The sequence below is a fragment of the Pseudochaenichthys georgianus genome, chromosome 14 (assembly GCF_902827115.2).
Source record: "Pseudochaenichthys georgianus chromosome 14, fPseGeo1.2, whole genome shotgun sequence".
Classification (NCBI taxonomy): Eukaryota; Metazoa; Chordata; class Actinopteri; order Perciformes; family Channichthyidae; genus Pseudochaenichthys; species Pseudochaenichthys georgianus.
The window spans coordinates 21,025,048-21,044,300 of record NC_047516.1 but is presented as its reverse complement, the minus strand read 5'-3'; the positions used below and the strand labels follow the sequence as shown (position 1 = coordinate 21,044,300).

The following is a 19,253-nucleotide window of genomic DNA, read 5'->3' as shown; positions in this document are numbered from 1 at the left end:
ATAGAAAAACATTAGGAAGCACTTCAGACTCATATCTATACCTTTCATATAAAACCTGTCAAGTATGGTTTTAAGTATCACTGCTCAAGGCTCTCAACTGTACATGAAGAAGCCTTCAATCCAAACTATGTCTCTAAGGTAAAAGAGTGGCAGACGTTTGAGTGGGTCCCATCCATCACAATGAGATGAACAGCCTCTGGGGCTGATAAGGCAGGTCTGTGTCAACAGCCTGTCAATGAAGACAAACGAGGAGGAGGGCATCATTTATCTCTCTCTCTGTTGGTCTCTCTGGGTTTCTCTTTCTCTACTGGAAAAGCCTGGCTGGATATAATTCAGGGGCAATGCTCTCATCTGGTGGTGTGTAGGTGAACTGGCCTCATATAACACTTCAGAAAATTGCACTTAATCAGAATATGAGGAAACCCTGAGACCGAACAATGTGAGAAAACTACAGGACTGAATTGTTTCTCTTTTTTGAGCCATACTCAAAGGCTTAAGGTCAGGTGAGTATTATGATGTGTTTGGCCTATTGTGAATGCTTGTCATGCACGTTCAGCCTATAAACAAACCAGATGAAGGGTACATTGTGAAGCCCATATCTCAAGTGTTATGTTTGGATTACATTGAAAAACGAATCAATATCATGTAAAAGCAATACACCCAGAACTAAATCAGCATTTGGCATACTGAATTTGACATATAAAGTAACATGGGACACGAAATAGTATTGGTATTGGAAAGCACCATATGTCTATCTAAAAACAGAAGGTTGATATTTTCTTTTTTGTTGAATAATGACATCATCGGGGTTATGTTTTCATAGACTTAAGAAAGCTCCCACAGAGCCACATTTAGTAAAGTGACCATTTGTGAAAATTCCGAGTAGCGCCCCTTGCCTTTAAGTCAAACAATTTATTTTTGATGTAGCTTTATATTGCAAGGAACTCGTAAATATAAACAAAGTATAGGCCTATCACCTGCGTAAAGGTGGACTTGCACTTCATTGCCAAGACCATCCCTCCCCCCAAAAGAAAAACACTCTTGCTCTATTTTCTTCCGCCAGAGCTTTTATAGCACGATATGTTCATTCTGAGCAACTGTCTCATTGCAAAGCTATTACAAAGCTCAAGACCATCCCAGCGGCATGACCGTGTCACTCAAAACAGTGCTGCAGCTATGGGCATTTTTGCGAGCTAAAGTCATGTCATCCGAGACATTTAATTGGACCCATGCCGCCACAGGGGGACAGCAGACATTCCTCCCCCGCCTGCGCCCTGTTGTGTTGCGCTGCGCCGCGTGGCTGCACTCCGTGGATGTCATGCCCATGTCCACGCGCAGACTTGAGACGCGTTTATTATGGTGAAGAACTTCTGAATACCAAAGAATATCGTGTTTGTCTCCCGAGGGACGTTGAGGTCAACTTTTGGAGAGATAGTTGTGCCATGCTGATGTACGACTTGTGTTTTTTCTGAAGAGACATCAGCAGACGGTGAATCAATATTGAGGACGTACACCGCCATCTGATTTCTAACTTTTTTATAAGGAATTTCATTGGTCGGCTCCTGCTGCTGCTTCAGGTAATAATGACCTGTTGCATTTCCAGTGCATGCTGGAAATACTCCATATGTATGGGATAAAGTAGTCTTCATCATTATGTGGAACAATGCTTAAAATATATGCACTATTATGCTATTCCATTCTGCCTGTTCTGTCACATTTGACCTTTCAGAGATACATTAAAACAATGTATAGTGTAGAAAGTCAGGGAGGCATGTTATGTGTGACAGGATTTACCAGGGTTAAAGTAGGCAAATGCCCCCGGATATAAAAAGCCCTTACCCTTACAGAGGGGGCACAATCCAGACCTCAGAGCCAGTCTGTCAAAGCTCTCTAATGATTTAATCCCACTGCAACTTTAAATGGATGATGAAACTGGTGGTGTGTGTGTGAGTGTCTGTGTGTGTGTGTGTGTGTGTGTGTGTGTGTGTGTGTGTGTGTGTGTGTGTGTGTGTGTGTGTGTGTGTGTGTGTGTGTGTGTGTGTGTGTGTGTGTGTGTGTGTGTGTATAAAGCCCCATACTTTCCTAGGTGTGGATTAATCACATGGTTTATCAGAACAGGCTTTCATTTAATAAACACAACACCTGCTGAGTTCACTGTTTAGTTGAGTTGAGTTGAAGTCACAATATTGGGATGAAAAAAACTATACTTACCCTTCCATTTCAGATAGGACACCACATAAACACATAAACTACATATACAATTACCACTTTAACCACTGGTTTATCTTTTGTTATAAAAGTAACAATAAATGCCACTTACAGTTTCCCAGAAATGTCGGTAGCACCTTTAGATTATTCTGACCTAGCAATTGTTTAAACCCCACACATGTACAGTTATATAAAACAGCAAGGCAAGAAAACCCCACATTTAGGAATCTTGAAACTGTATTTTTTATTAAATGTGTTAAATGAATTATAGGTCTGTCAGTTTCCAGTTGATCGAGTGATCGTTTCATTATTACATCATCACCTCTCTTTCATGAGATCCTCGCCCTAACAGCTGTGTTTTGTGCTTGGGCCCGTGAAGGGATAAATGATCACCTCAACCAGAAGAGTGTCTCCTGATAAATCTGAAGTTAGAATCGCCTTCAGCCTCGAAGACACATCAGGTAAACACACTCACCAACTAACTGTGCACACACACACACACACACACACACACACACACACACACACACACACACACACACACACACACACACACACACACACACACACACACACACACACACACACACACACACACACACACACACACACACACACACACACACACACACACACACACACACACACACACACACACACACACACACACACACACACACACACACACACACACACACACACACACACACACCTGGGTTTCCAGCATCCTCAAAAAAGACACTAACACATTTATTTGAGTTTAGTTAAACCTATTAGATAATGTAACACCTGCATTGCTTGGAGCTCTACTCTCACTGCATTTCCAGTATGTGTGGAACACATGCACGGCATTCCTCCTACCAAAACAGACCAGGCGCAATCTGCCCCTCACACCCCCACCCCCTCCTCCCTCACACCCTATCCCTTTAACTGTGTTCATTCTTCTACGCTGCAGCTGAGACAGGTGCTCCCTCTATTTCTGTAGGACCCCTGCATATTAAAAACCAACCACACATGCATGTGAGCAGCTGTGCACTTGCACCACGCAAGCGATTGCACAACCTTTTATGTGACCATGATTACTTCATTCTATCATTTCCAATCAGAACTCAGCGGTCTGTCCTGGGACAAGGTGTCTTTCAGGATGTTTTACTCGAGTGGGCCGGGCACTGGGACAGCAGCTGCTCCTATGAAATGGCAGAGTCAGGTTTCCCTCTAATACGAACAGTGTCCTGCTGCCTGATTCACTGTTCAGCTTTTAGAACACTGGCCTATATTTATAAGCAGTTAACACTTCCAGTCCTACTCCGCCCATCTCTGATCCCCCTTGTCTTTCTCTTAGGAAGTGAGATGAAGGGCTGTAGCCGGAACTACACTCAAATCCCACTCTGAGCAATGATTCATTGAACTCATTGACATTCTGCTTGTCATTTTCTCATGGCAACATGTACTGTATCTTACTGAGTTACATTTGCATATTTCTTAATGCTGTTAATAGCTTGCTTTTTGATTTACATCGGTAGATTCAGATTTAGTTTCCCTTTACCTTATATGGTTTTTTTCTCTATCCTTTTTCTTGAGGATCAAATACCTATCCAGCGACGACTTAGTAACATGCTTACGTGCCTTGTTTTAATTTAGTTAAACCATCCAGAGCTGCTCAGGCACAACCCGACCCTCCAAAATCAAATGTGAGATATTCCCAAGACGATCATGTCGTTCCCTCTTTGAACTCGTGTTCCTCGGCAGGGGACCTGTGCTCCATCTAGGGATCATCGTCTGGGGCTTTCGTGACTTCATGCCAGGCATAGTTATAACCACTGTGTCAATCCGAAGCATGAGAACTGTATTTATTCCACATCATAATTGGCCCCGTGGCTGCAGCCTGGCCCACTGATACCTCTGCTTTTAGAAGGTTGCATCATCCCAGGATTCTCCACATGTGTTCCACAATTCCTGGGGGACATTACTGGCTGGTGCAGACAACCTATCTGTTTCTGTCTGTCTGGCTGCCTGTCTGAATCCCTCTCCGTCCATACATCCGGCCTGTCTGTTCTTTCTGCCCACTGTTGGTCTGTTTGTGTTCTTACTCTGCATGTCATTCAGTGTGTCAGCTCCTTACTGATGAGGACATGGCTCATTTATAAGCGTAGCAGCATGTTGCTATTCTGTGATGTCGTATAAGAGGCTCCTACAGCGGGGAAAGGCATTTAAGCAACTGCTCATCGGACAAGTCACTTGGCTGTACATCAACAACATGCAGCAAGCAATACTAAACGAAATAGAAACATATACACATTTAGACTTTTAGCATCCTATACAAATCAACTTGCAATGCTAAAAGAAACCCTATTCATTAAAGGAAATACGTAATTGTCATTGTCCATCAAGATTAGCATGGTTGTTAGTGTTTGTCTTACTTCTTTGACTTTTACTCGTGTGTTTACTTTGAATATGTAGCCCATGATTGCAACATTATTTTGTAGTACATTCCTAATGTAATAGCTTCCTGCAATGCTTCCAATATGTTCAAAGCAATTTCTGCTTGCACTGGTACTGTATCACCACATGATTCATGCCAAACATTTGACAAGATAATCTCTCTCCCACAAGTTTCATATATCTGCAGGCTGATTTTAATATAGTGCTGGGAGAGAATGAAGGAAATCATTCTGGGAAGAATCAGTAAATAAAACTAAACCTATTGTCTTCTACTTCTTGTCATGTACTCAACACTATATGAAATATTTAGCCCAAACTCAACCAATATCCAAATGTCCCTTACATTGTAATGCATGAATAATAATAATAATAAGCCAATAATTCAAAAATATATAATAACACTACTATTTGATAACTCAGCACATGTTCCTAATTATTCATGTCTGAATAACGTCTTCTGTTTTAATAGATGTAAAAGATGTGGCGGACATCCCTCAGACTTTCCCAGACCTTGAACAGCGACTACAGGTATACAGTAATACTATTTGTTTGTCTACCCTCCCTCCCAAATGTAAAGCGTCTTTGGGTTCAAGAAAAGCGCTATAGAAATAAAATGTATTATTATTAGTATACTGTATGTGTAATATACACTACTGGTCAGGAAGTTAGTGTCACGATTGTACGAGAAAGCTTTCAGAATAATTGATAGATTTTTTTTACATCAAGTTTTTTCCTCATGATGTCCCACTTTAATCTAAGTTTAAATATAAAGTCTAAGTAGATTTTCTTTCCTCGGAATAATTCCTTCCTCTCGGCTCTCAATATTTATTTTGTATTTTAACTACAATGGCCCTACTATTCTGTTAATGGTAGACTCTGAATCTGTTGGCTACATCAAGAGAAGCCTGAGTTAATTTTATCAACCCTGTAAATCAGTGTCTTGACTGTGTGCACTAAAGCTGCTATTAGTGTTGTCATTGAATTATCCTTCAGCGTGTGCCAGTGCCAGGGTTACATAAAGCTGGTTTAAAGTATCAAATGAGAACAGTAGTAACAGGCCAATGAATAATAGCTTTTATACACTCTACCACAGGCTTATAGCGGCTCACTAGCATTGGGCCATAGGGTGGTCTACTGTAAGGCCTTTAAGTTTGTGACATAAAGCATTTGTTCATCTCATACAAGCAGTATGGAGACCAGTCAGTTCAGGTCTCATTTTTATAATGTAAGGAGATACTTTATTAAATCAAAGTTTAAAAAAAACATGTTCTTGAATATCATTTACCTCTGTTACAGTATGTATGTGTTTGTCTTTTTATTTATCTGCTTATTTGTTTGTTTATTTGGTTGTTGTTTTATGTTTTTGTTTTGTTTGTTTGTTTTTGAATAACAAATGTATTTCTTTAATACAAAAAAAATATATATGTTAGTAATTTAGTTTTTGGGAGAAGGGGTGGGATTAAATAAGTGCAAACTTCTTCCCACCCCTTTTCGGATGTATAATTAAGTCGATTATTTGTTAATACATCATCAGAATCAGAATCAGTAATATTTTTGTATATTAATTTGACACTGCTTAATTTTGTATTGTATAATAATTCTCATTTTAAATGTTTGTATTATTGTTTTACACATGCGAAATAAATCGAATCCAAATCAAAGTACATGAAAATGTTGATATTGGGGTTCTGTGGTCAGAGGGTCATTAAAGTAAAGGAATTAGCCATTATACCGCCAAGTAGCATAAATTGTAATAATTAATAACGTCAGTAACATTTTAATTTCTTTAGAAGTTGGAAAGTGGTTGGAAACGTTTTGACATATTACTGATTGTGTGAAATAATGTGTGTTAAATCATAATCTGTTTTGTTTGTCTTTCTGATCCGCCTCACCCTGCCCCCCTGCAGCCAGTACCCCCCTGTGTGTCTTTGAGAGAGAGCGTCCAGGTGCACAAGGAACACTGCAGGATGGCCAGAGAGTTCCACCAGGTCAAACACGAGATTGCTGCCATTGAGGATCGCAAGTGAGTCCCTATAAAATATCTATTATTGGAAAAACACAACACAAAACAGGGGGTGTTGTAATGCAACGGAAGCATGTGTAAATGTTTGGGCAAATCATGTAAGGCTGCACTGTTGGGACCAGAAGAAAATACATAACTAATAACATTTTCATTCATATTAACATTGACTCGAGGACAACTAATGATTTTAGTAGTTAATTCCCACTGAGGCCATCTTTACTATAAAAATAAAACAATCACTTTTTGTTCCAAATGTCCACCAGGTGGCACATGTTAATAGCTTTCATACAGACTTTAGCATATTAACTCCTGAGAGTACTACCTTAAGATTATATGTGAACAGTTAGTTCTGTACAACTTCATTTTAAGGGATATTTCTTTATTTTTGTAATAACGTTAAATCAGAGACCACCTTGAAGTGTGAATATCTGCTGTATTTTTGTATGCACCTGTGTGGTGTGTATGCCCGCGCACGCACACACACACACACACACACACACACACACACACACACACACACACACACACACACACACACACACACACACACACACACACACACACACACACACACACACACACACACACACACACACACACACACACACACACACACACACACACACACACACACACACACACACACACACACACACACAGGGGAGTACTACACACACCACACACACACAGGGGAGTACTACACACACACAGCGCACACTGTCCCCTGTGCCCTCAGCAGCTGTGGGGGGATCTTAGTAGGGGGATTTTCAAGGCCATTGCTGCTGCCCCACCACCACCGCTACACACACACACACACACGCCCACCCCCCCCCACACACACACACACACACACACACACGCACACGCACGCACACGCACACACACACACACACACACACACACACACACACACACACACACACACACACACACACACACACACACACACACACACACACACACAACCTACGCCACTTGGCAGCTCCTAAATAGAGAACAGCTGGCAGACTCTGATGGGATGAGTGTAGCCTTGAGTTGAGATAAGAACATGATGAGTCAGGCCAGTACAAACTCTTGGTTCTCTCTTTTAACGCTGTCGCTCATGCCAACTTCCACTGACACGTACACACGCCAAGTTAGATTCACACCTCAAGTGAAATGATTCACAACTAGGCAGAAGGGAAGGCACTACACAGATTGTGCTTTTACGCCATTACTACAAGTACAATATTTCTCTGTTGTTGATAATTTATTGCTCAGATTATTGTGTGTGGATATTTTCACATTTTCTGCTAAGGTCATCAACCATTGACGGACATACTTTATACAATGGACGTTTTTGTGACTTGCCATATGATTACATGCAGAAACTCAGGTTAGTCTCGGACATACAGTGAAGTGTTGCAGAAATTACAACAGGAACAACATTCTAACACCTGCGGAGGGATTTTCCAAAATTCACTCAGTGACCTTTTGGTCAGTAATATCAAACCAGCCCATACTGTTTTTGACGTTTGTTTACATGAGACAAATTCATTTGCTTCAGAAAAACCCCTTTTCTGTGTGTACAAAAACAATGATTCAAACATTGGCAGGCCAATAGTAGATAAGATCACAGGAACCATCATGATGCAAACTCTTTCGCAATTGTAAAATAATTATGAAATCATAATATTGCTTCAAAACATTGGTGTCCATATTAGAAGATTTGAAATGATGTCATACTTGTTCATAAGTTTAACTGGGTGGTGTCTGTTATGTTGTTTCGAAGCACATTTTGTTCAGGTATTCACAACTTTGGTACACAGAAGAGACAACATTAGCACATATGATGGTGTATTAGTTGCTCGTTAAATAGGAAAAACAATCGGTATTATTTACATCAGATTTAATTCCTCTTTTCTGAGCTAAGAAGGATCTTTCCTCTTTTCTTAGCCTCTCTCTGTAAAACAAACTTACACACAACAGGAAACATATGCACATGCACGTGTACGTTTCAACTTGCTCCTGAAAAGAAAACAGAAACGCAGCAAAAATGTAATGCATCGGATTCCCTGATCATTGACTGTAAATCACACTGTGTGTCGCTTGCTTTGGAAAACGCTGTGGTTTGAAAAAGCTTAACTTTAATTGCAGATTAATACAATTATTTAATCCCTCTATAAAATGAAATCATATACGATTGTAAAATTGTAAAGGACCGTGACTAAAAGCCTTCTCTTTGTGTTTTAGGTGTTTGTCACAAAGTATTACAAAAATAGATGAAGTTATGCTTTTCAAAAAGGATGATATTACCAGTCTTAGAGGGTGTAACAACTGAACATAGACGGAGAGTGAGAAGAGATAGAAAGATAAGGTGATGAGTCATATCATATTTCATAGCTTCCGCTGAACTGTCTATTTGTATTATTGCTTTTTACATCAGGAAATGAAAATACTAAAATAGGTGTTATAGGTATGTGAAAAGGATGATTACAAATTAAAAGTCCATCCAGTAAATTTAAACTAACATAATATTTGAAGGAATTATTTGTGATCCATATTATTTAAACAAAATAGTAGCGATAATAACACAAAACACTTCACAAAAAAACCCTGTCACAATCAAATTAATTCATATTATGGCGAAGCCTATACAAAATGTCAAAATCAATTAGTATTTTGAAACAGAGTTGGAAAAATGTTTTACCTATATTTATATGTATCATATATGTGTGTACATTTGGTTAAAAAAAAGTATGGTTTGCGCCATTCAATCATCTAACATTGAACCCCTTCAGCAAATGAAAACCTGTTCAGTCATGAAAGCTCTACAGACAGCCTGCATTGTAGAATAAAGAATAATTTCCCCCTTAGGTAATGCTGCTTTTGTGTGACTTGGCACTTACCAGCCGTAATACAACCCTGACATTCACACACGTTCTGGCTTGAGGCCGTACACATACATATACATGTCTGTGTGCTCACAATGCCTCTCAAAGTCCAAACACTGTTCTCTTCCAAGAGTGTGAAATCACTGCCAGGCAAAGTCAGGTCATCCTGCCTAAACCAAAGCTGGATTTGATTCCAAAAAATGTGGTTTACGTTATTTATTTTGTCATGCACCTTCATGTGCTAAGGCATAGTGGATTTACGGTACAGGACATCAACAATTCTGTTGATCTGGGGGGAAAAAATCCAGACAGAGATTTTCGTTTTATTTACTGAGATCTTTGACCTTTTGTTGAAATTGTCTTTCATATAAAAGGCTCTACACTGTAGCTGTGCATCACTAGCCAATATGTTTGTAATATGGGTTTGTAAGAACTCTTATACATAACAAAAATTTGCCTTTTGCCTCTTGAATATTAGCCAAATGTATGATTAACTTATTGCAGAGTGGTTAGCATTGTTGCCCAGTAACAATGTTTGTATTTCTGAAGCTCAGCCTTTTCTGTAAGTTTGCATTGTTTCCATCTTTATTTTGAGTTTCTCTGGTTTCCTCCCACATTTAAAGGTGGGGTAGGTAAGTTTCAGAAACCGGCTCGAGATACACTTTTTGTTATATTCCATGGAATGCTCTTAACATTCCGATAGCAATGAATATCTTAAGTGCTTTGACAAAAAATCCATAAAAAAATGTCATCTGTAGAAGCCGCCCGTAATACTGTAAAAAGTACATCCAATCCGTTTAGCCGGGCCGGCTAAACGGATTGGATGGCCTACCTGCCTGTCAGCCTTCCATCGGGGCACAAACTTATCTCGTGCCCTCATTGGTCATGTGCGCGTTCGTGTGTGTTGGAGGAGGGGCTCTATAAGGAAGTGGCAGATTTTCTCCGGTTGTGTATTTTCAAATTCTAGCGATCTCGAGCCGGTTTCTCAAACTTACCTACCCCACCTTTAAGAAACAAAACAGCTCAAGAATATGAATCGCTCATAGATATAAATGTAAGCTTAATCTGCAAATCTGCCTTTTATCTGATCTAGGAACCTGTTCAGGGTATTTGTCTGCATGCAGTCAAGTGTATGCTGGGTCCAGGTTTTCACAACTGAAAATAAGATTAATCAGGAAGAAAATAGAGAATTAAGAAATTATTATTCAGAAAATGAATGATATAATTTGGAGAAATACTTAGAAAAAGAGCAATGTGCACCCTCTGTCAATGTTTTTATCCCACTCTATTTAGGCGTCAGTTGCTGGCAGAGCTGGTGGAGGATGAGAAGGTTGCCATGGAGATTGCCCGTCTAGAGGAGGAGTTTCTGCGTCTAACAGAGGAGAACCGCACACTGATGACTGTCCACAACGAGTGCGCTCAGCAGCTGGAGAGGCTCTGCTTACCCAATCAGACGAGGCAGGACTCCTCGTGACCTCTGACCTCCCGCAGAACCTGAGGCCTCCCAACATCCAGCTGACGCCAGGCAGGAAACCAGGCAGAAATAAAGGCTCAGCGAGTGCTCATTCAACACAAATACAGTCAGTGGTTCAGATAATTACACAGAAAGGTGCCGTGGTTATTCGTGAGTCCTTTGTTTGAGATGTCATCATCTGCTGTTGTAGTGATTCTATCAAGCTATGACACAAGGCCACTTTTCTGGATTGTGTTATTATGTGATCTTGCAGAACCTTCCTGGTCGTCATTGCAAATACCTCACAGTATATATTCATACTCAGCTGCTGTGAATGTGACCAGATCATCAGAGATCTGTCTCAGGTCCTGTGGAGACTCAGATCTGTTACCTGGGGTCTGTGGAGGTAGCATGAGGTGGTATGATGTGGTCCAAATGTTGTATTTTGAGGATTGTCCCCCCCCCCCCCCCCCTGCTCCCTCTCTTCCACCTAGACAATTGCCCGTCAAGTTCCTGTTGTGATAAAAAGGATATGAGACGAGTGGTTTAAAAGCGCCAGGGACCGGGAAATAATAGCCTTTTGTGAGGAACAGTAGAAGAAGAAGGGTGACACAACACTGTAAGAATTGTACATTTGATTGAAGTAGCGTGTCTCATCCACCTGGGTATTATACAATAAGATTAAACGTTGATTATTGCCTGCGTCCATTATTAAAGTGAATTTTATTTTAACACCAGCATCAGTTCCTTAGTTTCATTTCCAGCGCTGTTGTGTTTGGTGTCTGCTTTGCGTCCATGTTGCAGTGCTTACATGGAAAAGGGAACTAGTTTTTTTTTCACGAGGAGATTAGCTCATTGTGGAATTATGAAACAGTCGCCAGATTGGCTGGTTTGACTCTGGTAGCTGTCCTTCTTCCTCCTTTGAGTCATGTGACATTGGCAACAATGCTTTGTGGTGATGATTAGTCCACTTTATTTTTTACTTTCAATGCCAGGAATCCTGGCTTTGAAGGTGTACGCAGAGAACTCGTAATCATTACACGATTTTTCTGCCTCTAATAATCATGACCCGACCTTTTACAGTTTCTTGCACAAAAGCCTACAAAATAAATCTAAGAATGAAATGAGGACAAATACTGTGTTACTCTTTTACAGCTGTTCATTTATTTGACTTCTGCAAGGAAGGCAGACTCATATACACAAAAACACATGACGGAGACTTGAAGTGATCTCTTGGAAAGATTGCTGCTGCCTAGAAGAACAGCATAATATGAGAAGTACTGAGACATGTTTCCTTTTAGACTAGTAGCCTATAATTGCCTCCTTGTTCTTGCAAAAGATCATTTTCAGTTATCGCACCATCTGTTCACAAAATGCATCGTCTGAAATAAGTCGAGTTAGTCCACACTTACTCTGGACAAAAGACTAAATTGGACAAAAGACTAAATTGTGTTTAAACACTTGGTTTATAATTCCAAACCCTTACTCTGAATTATCTGCCTGGTAAATCTATAAATGGCTTATCAGGGAAAAGCCCGTTATTTTCCCAGACAGATCTAAGGGTGCGATTGGTACGGACGGAAAACTGCTTGCTCATCCCATATCAGCAGGAGTGCATGAGTCAGCGCTTGCTCTGTTCCACCCAGAGTTGTTGCGACATAGCCTACACACACAAGCACACACTCCCTCTTTCTCCCCCTCCCTCCCACATACTCACACACAGGCCATATGACTGAGTCAAGCTCGGTTTTTAGTTTGTAGCAGAGTTGTGATAAGACTTTCTGAGAAGCGTAGCCCGGTCTGACGGGATTCCATTTAGAAATAACCATGTGTGCTCAGAAGATGGGACGTTCTTTCACACTTCTGTAAGAACGCTGGATATATAAAGGCAGCATTGAAAGGTTGGTATGTTTTTTTTTTTTACCTTTTATGTATCCCAAATAAGGGGAAATGGTTAACTGTAACAGTGTGTGTTTGTGTGCACATATAGATGTCTGTGATGGCTGCTCCACGGTCGTCTGTGTTTACATTTGAGTCTTCGGTGCATTCCTCCCATGTGCTGAGCCGCCTGGACGAGCAGCGTCGCCGGGACACGTTGTGTGATGTTACCGTGGTGGTGGAGGGCCACAGTTTGAGAGCCCACCGCTCAGTGCTCGCTTCCTGTAGCGAGTACTTCGCACACAGGATTTCCTCCCTCACACAGCATGGAGCTGTCATCAGTCTGCCACAAGAGGTGAGAGGACACCTCAAGACACATACAGTAACGTAGAGAAAGTGAAACACACACAAGCCGTGCTGCCAAACACACCCCTGTGTGAATGTGAAGTGAGAAGTAGGATGAATGGTTCACTTCTTCAATAGTGTTGATGGTAAATAGGCTGACTTGATTTGTTTAACCTGTGACATTTTAGTATGCTGTTTAGTGTAAATACTACTATGACACACACTTGACTGACTGCAGTTTTCAATACAATTATTGTGGTTCTTAGTGGTTTCCTGCAGAGATATTTAAGTACAATATATATTCCCAGTGGGTTTTAAGCAATGATACTAAAGTTGGAAAGAAAAACAACTAAGATACAAATAAAAAGAAGCAGAAAAGTGTTCTATCAATGTGATCTGCAAGAGGAAACCGCTGGCTTAGATATTTAACAACGCTATTTTAATTAGATTTTTCAGTGTTTTCTATTATTCCACAAGTACAGTGTTTCTTTCAAAAATTGAATTTACATTTGCACAATTCTTTAATACACTGGTAGTCAGCTTCTTGGTAAATGCAAAAACCACTGAAAAAAGATAGAAAATAGATTATTGTTTATTGGTTGTTGTGTCAGTAAAATCTTACAATCCGTGGCCTTATTTCACCAAATAGTTCTGGTCGGAGAAGCTTTATTTCCCTGGCTTACTGGCATATTGTTGCCTTCTGACAGAACACATTATAGAATTATGTATTGCTATCCTTGAGAAAGATAATGCTCATTTATATTGCGTGTCCTCTTTCACAGGTGACAGTTTCTGGCTTTGAACCTTTGCTGAAATTTGCCTACACATCCAAACTTCTCTTCGGGAAAAACAATGTCTTAGAAATACGCAATTCAGCTTCCTTTCTTGGTTTCAGAGACCTAGACGAGTCATGCTTTGATTTCCTCCTCCCCAAGTTCTTCTCCAGCAATGACTCTGCCCCTGTCCCGAGAAAGACCTGTTGCAAGAAGATATGTAAGAGACAATTGTTAAAGGAAGACATTGACTCTGACAGCGTTTTGTTGAATGAGAAAGAAGTAGAACCAGTTGATGACTCACTATGTAAGCAGGAAGTGGCTTGGCACTGTAACAAATCAGTGAACAACACAATGGGAAGTCTGAACAAAGCAAGCACTCTTCCACCTGAAGCTGAAGGGACCAACATTGAATATACGCAATGTCCAAAGTATCGCAAGTTCCAGCTAGCTTGTTGTAAGGAAAGTTGTGTCACAGATAAAAGTCTGAACAATCCTGCAACAGTTACCAGGGACAACTGGGACGTCTCCTGCTCGCCCCCCTCCAGCAGTGCTAAGAGCAAAAAAGAAGCTGATGTTGAATTCCCTCATATTTCCACCTCAAATTCCACCACACAGAGCGAAGGAGGGGCTCATGAGCCATGGAAAAATGACAAGAAAACAGAGAATGTCGGGGAGGTTGATGTGATTGAGAAAGACACACATGAAAGGCAACGCAAATGGATTAAGAAGGAGAGAGAGATGAATGTGGGGGAAGAGATCAGCTCTTCAGACAGATCCACTGTCAAGGAAGTCTCTTCAGGGTCAAGCACATCGCTGGGCGAGAGGTCATCAGGGTTTATATTGAAGCATTGCCCCCTGAAGACCTTTGTTGAAGCCCCTGCAATCACTCTGTCACAGGGGTTTGTCGTGGACATTACAGAGGGCAAGAAAACAAATAACTCTGGTGCACCGCCGCCAGTATCCATTACCCATAAGGCAGAGGAACAGGTTGAAGCTGAGGTAAAAATGGCAGACGATGAGATAGATTTGGGCTGGCAAGACAGAGGCAGCATGGAGAGCGTGACCCTGTCAGTAGATAATGCCAGAGAAAGGAGCACAGAGGAAAGAGAGATGGCCGAGCACCTGGCGAGGAGGCTGGGGTCCGACGTGGAGCCTGATGCAGGAAGTTCCTCCGATACAGGGAGCGGACAGGCACAGAGCAAGTCTTTAGAGTGGAGTAAGTGCCACAACATCAGCTCCACAAGCACCAGCTGTCCCTTTTTCCAGGATCTGGAGCAAGGCCGGTGTGGATGGAAGGGAGCAGAGCTGTCTGAGTGCGAGGGGGGCTCTCAGTCAGGTGTGTCATCCTTCAACTCGGGGGAGGATGGAGAGTGGGAGACGGAGACAGAAGGAGACAGCGAGGCCTACGCAAGAGAGCGGGCCAGACAGGTGAGCGGTTAAACCATGAATCCAGTCTGCCTTTTGTCTACAGATCTGCTCTGTTCTTTGATATATGTATATATGCTTCCTGCTGACACCTAACTGGGAAGGTCATGTGCTGAAAATAGTCTGTGTCAGTAAACGTCAGCAAGCTCACCCCACATGTAGATACATTCACTATGTTTGCTTGGACAGAAAGCAGAATCACTTAAGTGCCAAGTTAATTATTCACCAAGTTAATGATGTGTGTGTGTGTGTGTTTACTTGTGTTTGTTGCGACGGTGTGCATAATTAGCTCAGAGTCCAATTCATGAAATTGACAGCTCAGCCCGTTGAGTTGACAATGGACACGCACAAAGGACAGGTTTGAGGAAACTCGTGTTTCTGTACAGAGAGGTTGAACAAAGCTGAGGTCACTTCACAGGAGAAACCGAGCTTTTATTTACTCTAGATAAAACACTACATGATTGGTACTGCTCCAATATGCCAGCGAGTGTACATTTCCTGTCACACATTGTCCAGAAGCAATAACCCAGCACCCAACCTCTGCCTATAAAAGTTATCTCCGAGTAAATGATTAACATCTTGGTAAAAAATTAACATGACTGTATTTTAACTCTATATTAATTCCCTTCTTTTGAGCGATAACAGCTCCATGCATCTGTTTGATCATTACATATTTGTATTCATAGTATTTTAATTCAAAGGATGATTTCCTAAGATTTCATGTTGACAATGATAATTAGGCCGTCTGATGTCAATACAACCAAATCAAAGCTGTTTCTACAACCCTGCTGCTGGGTGTGTGTACCACAGTCCCATGTCTTCTAACGTGTGACATCATGCAATATAGGATTGATTTTGCTCCATCTTTCACACACTCTCTTGTGAAACCTTTATTTCCTGTTTGCGTGTCCTCAGGTGCAGTTGCCATTCTCTGTTGAGTGGATTGTTGATCTGAGCAGAAATGACTTCCAGCAGCTGCTGAAGCAACAGGTCTTTACCCGAGAACAGCTGGAGTTTGTCCACGATATGAGACGCCGCAGCAAAAACCGCCTCGCCGCTCAGCGTTGCCGCAAGAGGAAAGTAGACTGCATATATAATCTGCAGTGTGAAATCAACAAACTGGTAAAACAAAAACGAAAAACCTTCTCTTTAAATCTGCGGTTACTTTCCAATCCGCTTCTTGTGTATTAATTTAGATTGCATGTGCTGCTTGTGTGTGTCACAGAAGACAGAGAGGGAGACACTGATGACGGAGAAGAGCCACCTGAGCCAGATGAAGTCCAAAGCGTGTCACAATGTCTCTGCATTATGCCAGAGGGTCTGCAGCGAAGCCAACCTGCAGCCGGAGCAGCTCCAGGTGTTGGCCAAATACAGCTCCCCGGACTGCCCTGTGTCCTCTCTCTCTACTCACATGGACGCTCTCTTCTCACAGCCTGGGCTGCTCCTCCAGCCTCACGCTGTACGGTCAGATTGTCTGGTTGGCCATGATGAGTATATGGCGTCTGATGAGGCTTCCAGCTCCAGAAAGGATACACTCACCAGAGAGGATCATCATTCGCTTTAGATACAGCAAAAACCAATAGGGTTGATTATGATGTCAAACTAACGATTCAATGATTCTCTACCAATCTAAAGACTTGACTGCAGACTGTGGACTGAGGACAGGCTGTTTTTATAAAGCAGTGGCATACTTTTGATACATTTATATTGAGTGGTTGCAATCAACAAACATTTTAATTAACTCCTGCTACCCTTTTTTTAAAAATTGAAAACAGAAGTGTTTAAAGGTGGGGTAGGTACGTTTCAGAAACCGGCTCGAGTGCACTACAATTTGAAAGTACACAGCCGAAAAGAATGCGCCCCTTCCTTCAGACTTCCTTACAGAGCACCTCCTCCAACACACACGAACGCGCACATGACGTCAGCAGACTGGTGAAAGTGGCCGCCTGTTGCTGGCGAGTCATTGACGTACTGCTGCAATGCACGCCCAATGACGGCACGCCCAATGAGGGCACGAGATACATTTGTGCGTGCACGAGATGGAAGGCTGACAGACAGGGCGGCAATCTAAACGGATTGGTTGTACTTTTTACAGTATTACGGCTTCCACAGATGACATTTTTTTATGGATTTTTTGTCAAAGCACTTCAGATATTCATTGCTGTCGGGATGTTAAGAGCATTCCATGGAATATAACAAAAAGTGTATCTCGAGCCGGTTTCTGAAACGTACCTACCCCACCTTTAATTGCGAGGTCAGGAATGCATTCCAGGTGTCCAAAACTATTCATTTGACTTTGACACCAATGATAAGTCTGATTACCTGCAGAGCAAATGTTTCACCCTTGGCAAACCGCTTATCAGACTTGGTTTTCAGGTGAAAGCTGATCGGTACCTGCTCACAAATAAACCCAGCCAGGGTGCAAGTTGAGAATGTTAACATTTTAGCACTAAGACACACAATGTTAATCATAATGAAAGGAAACAATGGTCTCTATATTTATAGTGGGCTTCATTGCTTCATATCTCAGGAAATTGCACTTCATCCTTATACATAATTCATTTCCTTTCTTAAAACTCTAAAGTGTTTTATACAGGCTCTCAGGTGTTAAAAGGAAAACTCAGCAACAATACCTCTTGCACACAGTGTGGGTTAGGCCCTCTCCGTGGAGAGAGCACCACACAACAAGATTTTGCACACAAACCAGACAACTGTCATTGTGGTTGTGCAACCGCAGTGACATGGCTCTTTTAGGTTGCTCACAGCATGGACTCACTAAAACAAACCTCCTAATGTGCTTACATGTGTTTAAAGTGCTGTCGAAAGAAAGTGCATCTTAGCAGAACTTTTAAATACGAACAAAAAAACACTTTCAGGAGAAAAGCTGCTTCACTCTGTCTAATGAAAATCATTCCCATCATTCTTCCCACATTTACAGTTTGTCCTGAATTGCGGCAGGATTGTGTGTAACAACCATTTTGAAATAACTCTCAAGGTCAATTTTACGTTTATATTTTGTGTCTCAAAGCACAATTATTTATTTTTGTTTTGCATTCCATGCATTACTCAGCGTTTCTGCTATAACGTTTGACCTAGTATTTTCTCCCCGCTTAGTAGATATTGACACTCAGGATTATTTACAGCAAACCAGCTTCACCACTTCCTCATGATCTAATTTCACTGTATTATATGTGCATATGTTTATTTTTGTACTCTTGATCACACTCAGTGCATCTAGCCTCAAAATGATTTGTGTCTAATGTGAACTAATACAGCAATACAACAATTACATAAAGGGTATGTGAGGAAATTCTGACTAACAACATTATATTTTTGAGGACAGTTGGGTTTGACGCTGTTAAATGTCCTCAACAAAAGAATGTTTTGTTCCATGATAACGCTGGTGCTTATTGCCCTCTAGTGGCAGTACTGCTACAGTCAAAAGATTGTTAAGACTGTTCATTTATTTTAAAAGCACAAAAAGGACTGTATATATCTAAAAGGATTTTTATAAACAAAAGTGAAACAAAACCAATCAACAATAAAACAGAAAAATAACCAGTTAATGGTGTTTGTTATCATGCCTGCCCAACTTGTGAAGATGCAGTGTAATTGAAAACCATCAGCAAGGTTAATGAGATGTAGAATCTGTCAGTGTTCAGAGTGAGTGATGAATAGCTGAGCTCCAAGGTCCTCGCAGGACTCATCTTTCAACCTGGACAGATGTATTTATGATGTAATACTTCACTTTCATGTTTCTCCACTTAGCTTAGTTTCATCTTTATTACTTTTAAGTTTCTCTTTTTTTCTCCCTCTTTCTTCACTCCCCC

At 41.2% G+C, this 19,253-nt stretch overlaps 2 protein-coding genes across 2 annotated transcripts; both read left to right on the top strand.

The window, feature by feature from the left end:
- The first annotated feature begins 1,253 nt into the window (after positions 1-1,253).
- map3k7cl (map3k7 C-terminal like) lies at positions 1,254-11,736 on the top strand. The gene is made up of 5 exons (XM_034099492.2): positions 1,254-1,577; positions 2,588-2,669; positions 5,120-5,178; positions 6,558-6,673; positions 10,840-11,736. The coding sequence occupies exons 2-5, from the start codon at positions 2,594-2,596 to the stop codon at positions 11,018-11,020; spliced, it is 432 nt and encodes a 143-aa protein (XP_033955383.1). The 5' UTR covers positions 1,254-1,577; positions 2,588-2,593; the 3' UTR covers positions 11,021-11,736.
- A 103-nt stretch (positions 11,737-11,839) lies between these two features.
- bach1b (BTB and CNC homology 1, basic leucine zipper transcription factor 1 b) lies at positions 11,840-18,989 on the top strand. Its single transcript, XM_034099490.2, has 5 exons — positions 11,840-12,900; positions 12,990-13,232; positions 14,005-15,426; positions 16,339-16,545; positions 16,649-18,989. Exons 2-5 carry the CDS (start codon positions 12,990-12,992, stop codon positions 16,985-16,987), a joined length of 2,211 nt encoding a protein of 736 aa, XP_033955381.1. The 5' UTR covers positions 11,840-12,900; the 3' UTR covers positions 16,988-18,989.
- The last annotated feature ends 264 nt before the right edge of the window (positions 18,990-19,253 follow it).

Coding starts and splice junctions, on each gene's coding strand:
- map3k7cl (XM_034099492.2), top strand. CDS start 2,594: ATGATCACCTCAACCAGAAGAGTGTCTCCTGATAAATCTGAAGTTAGA. Junction 2,670..5,119: donor CAGCCTCGAAGACACATCAG/GTAAACACACTC, acceptor CTGTTTTAATAG/ATGTAAAAGATGTGGCGGAC. Junction 6,674..10,839: donor GCTGCCATTGAGGATCGCAA/GTGAGTCCCTAT, acceptor CACTCTATTTAG/GCGTCAGTTGCTGGCAGAGC.
- bach1b (XM_034099490.2), top strand. CDS start 12,990: ATGTCTGTGATGGCTGCTCCACGGTCGTCTGTGTTTACATTTGAGTCT. Junction 13,233..14,004: donor TCATCAGTCTGCCACAAGAG/GTGAGAGGACAC, acceptor CCTCTTTCACAG/GTGACAGTTTCTGGCTTTGA. Junction 16,546..16,648: donor AGTGTGAAATCAACAAACTG/GTAAAACAAAAA, acceptor TGTGTGTCACAG/AAGACAGAGAGGGAGACACT.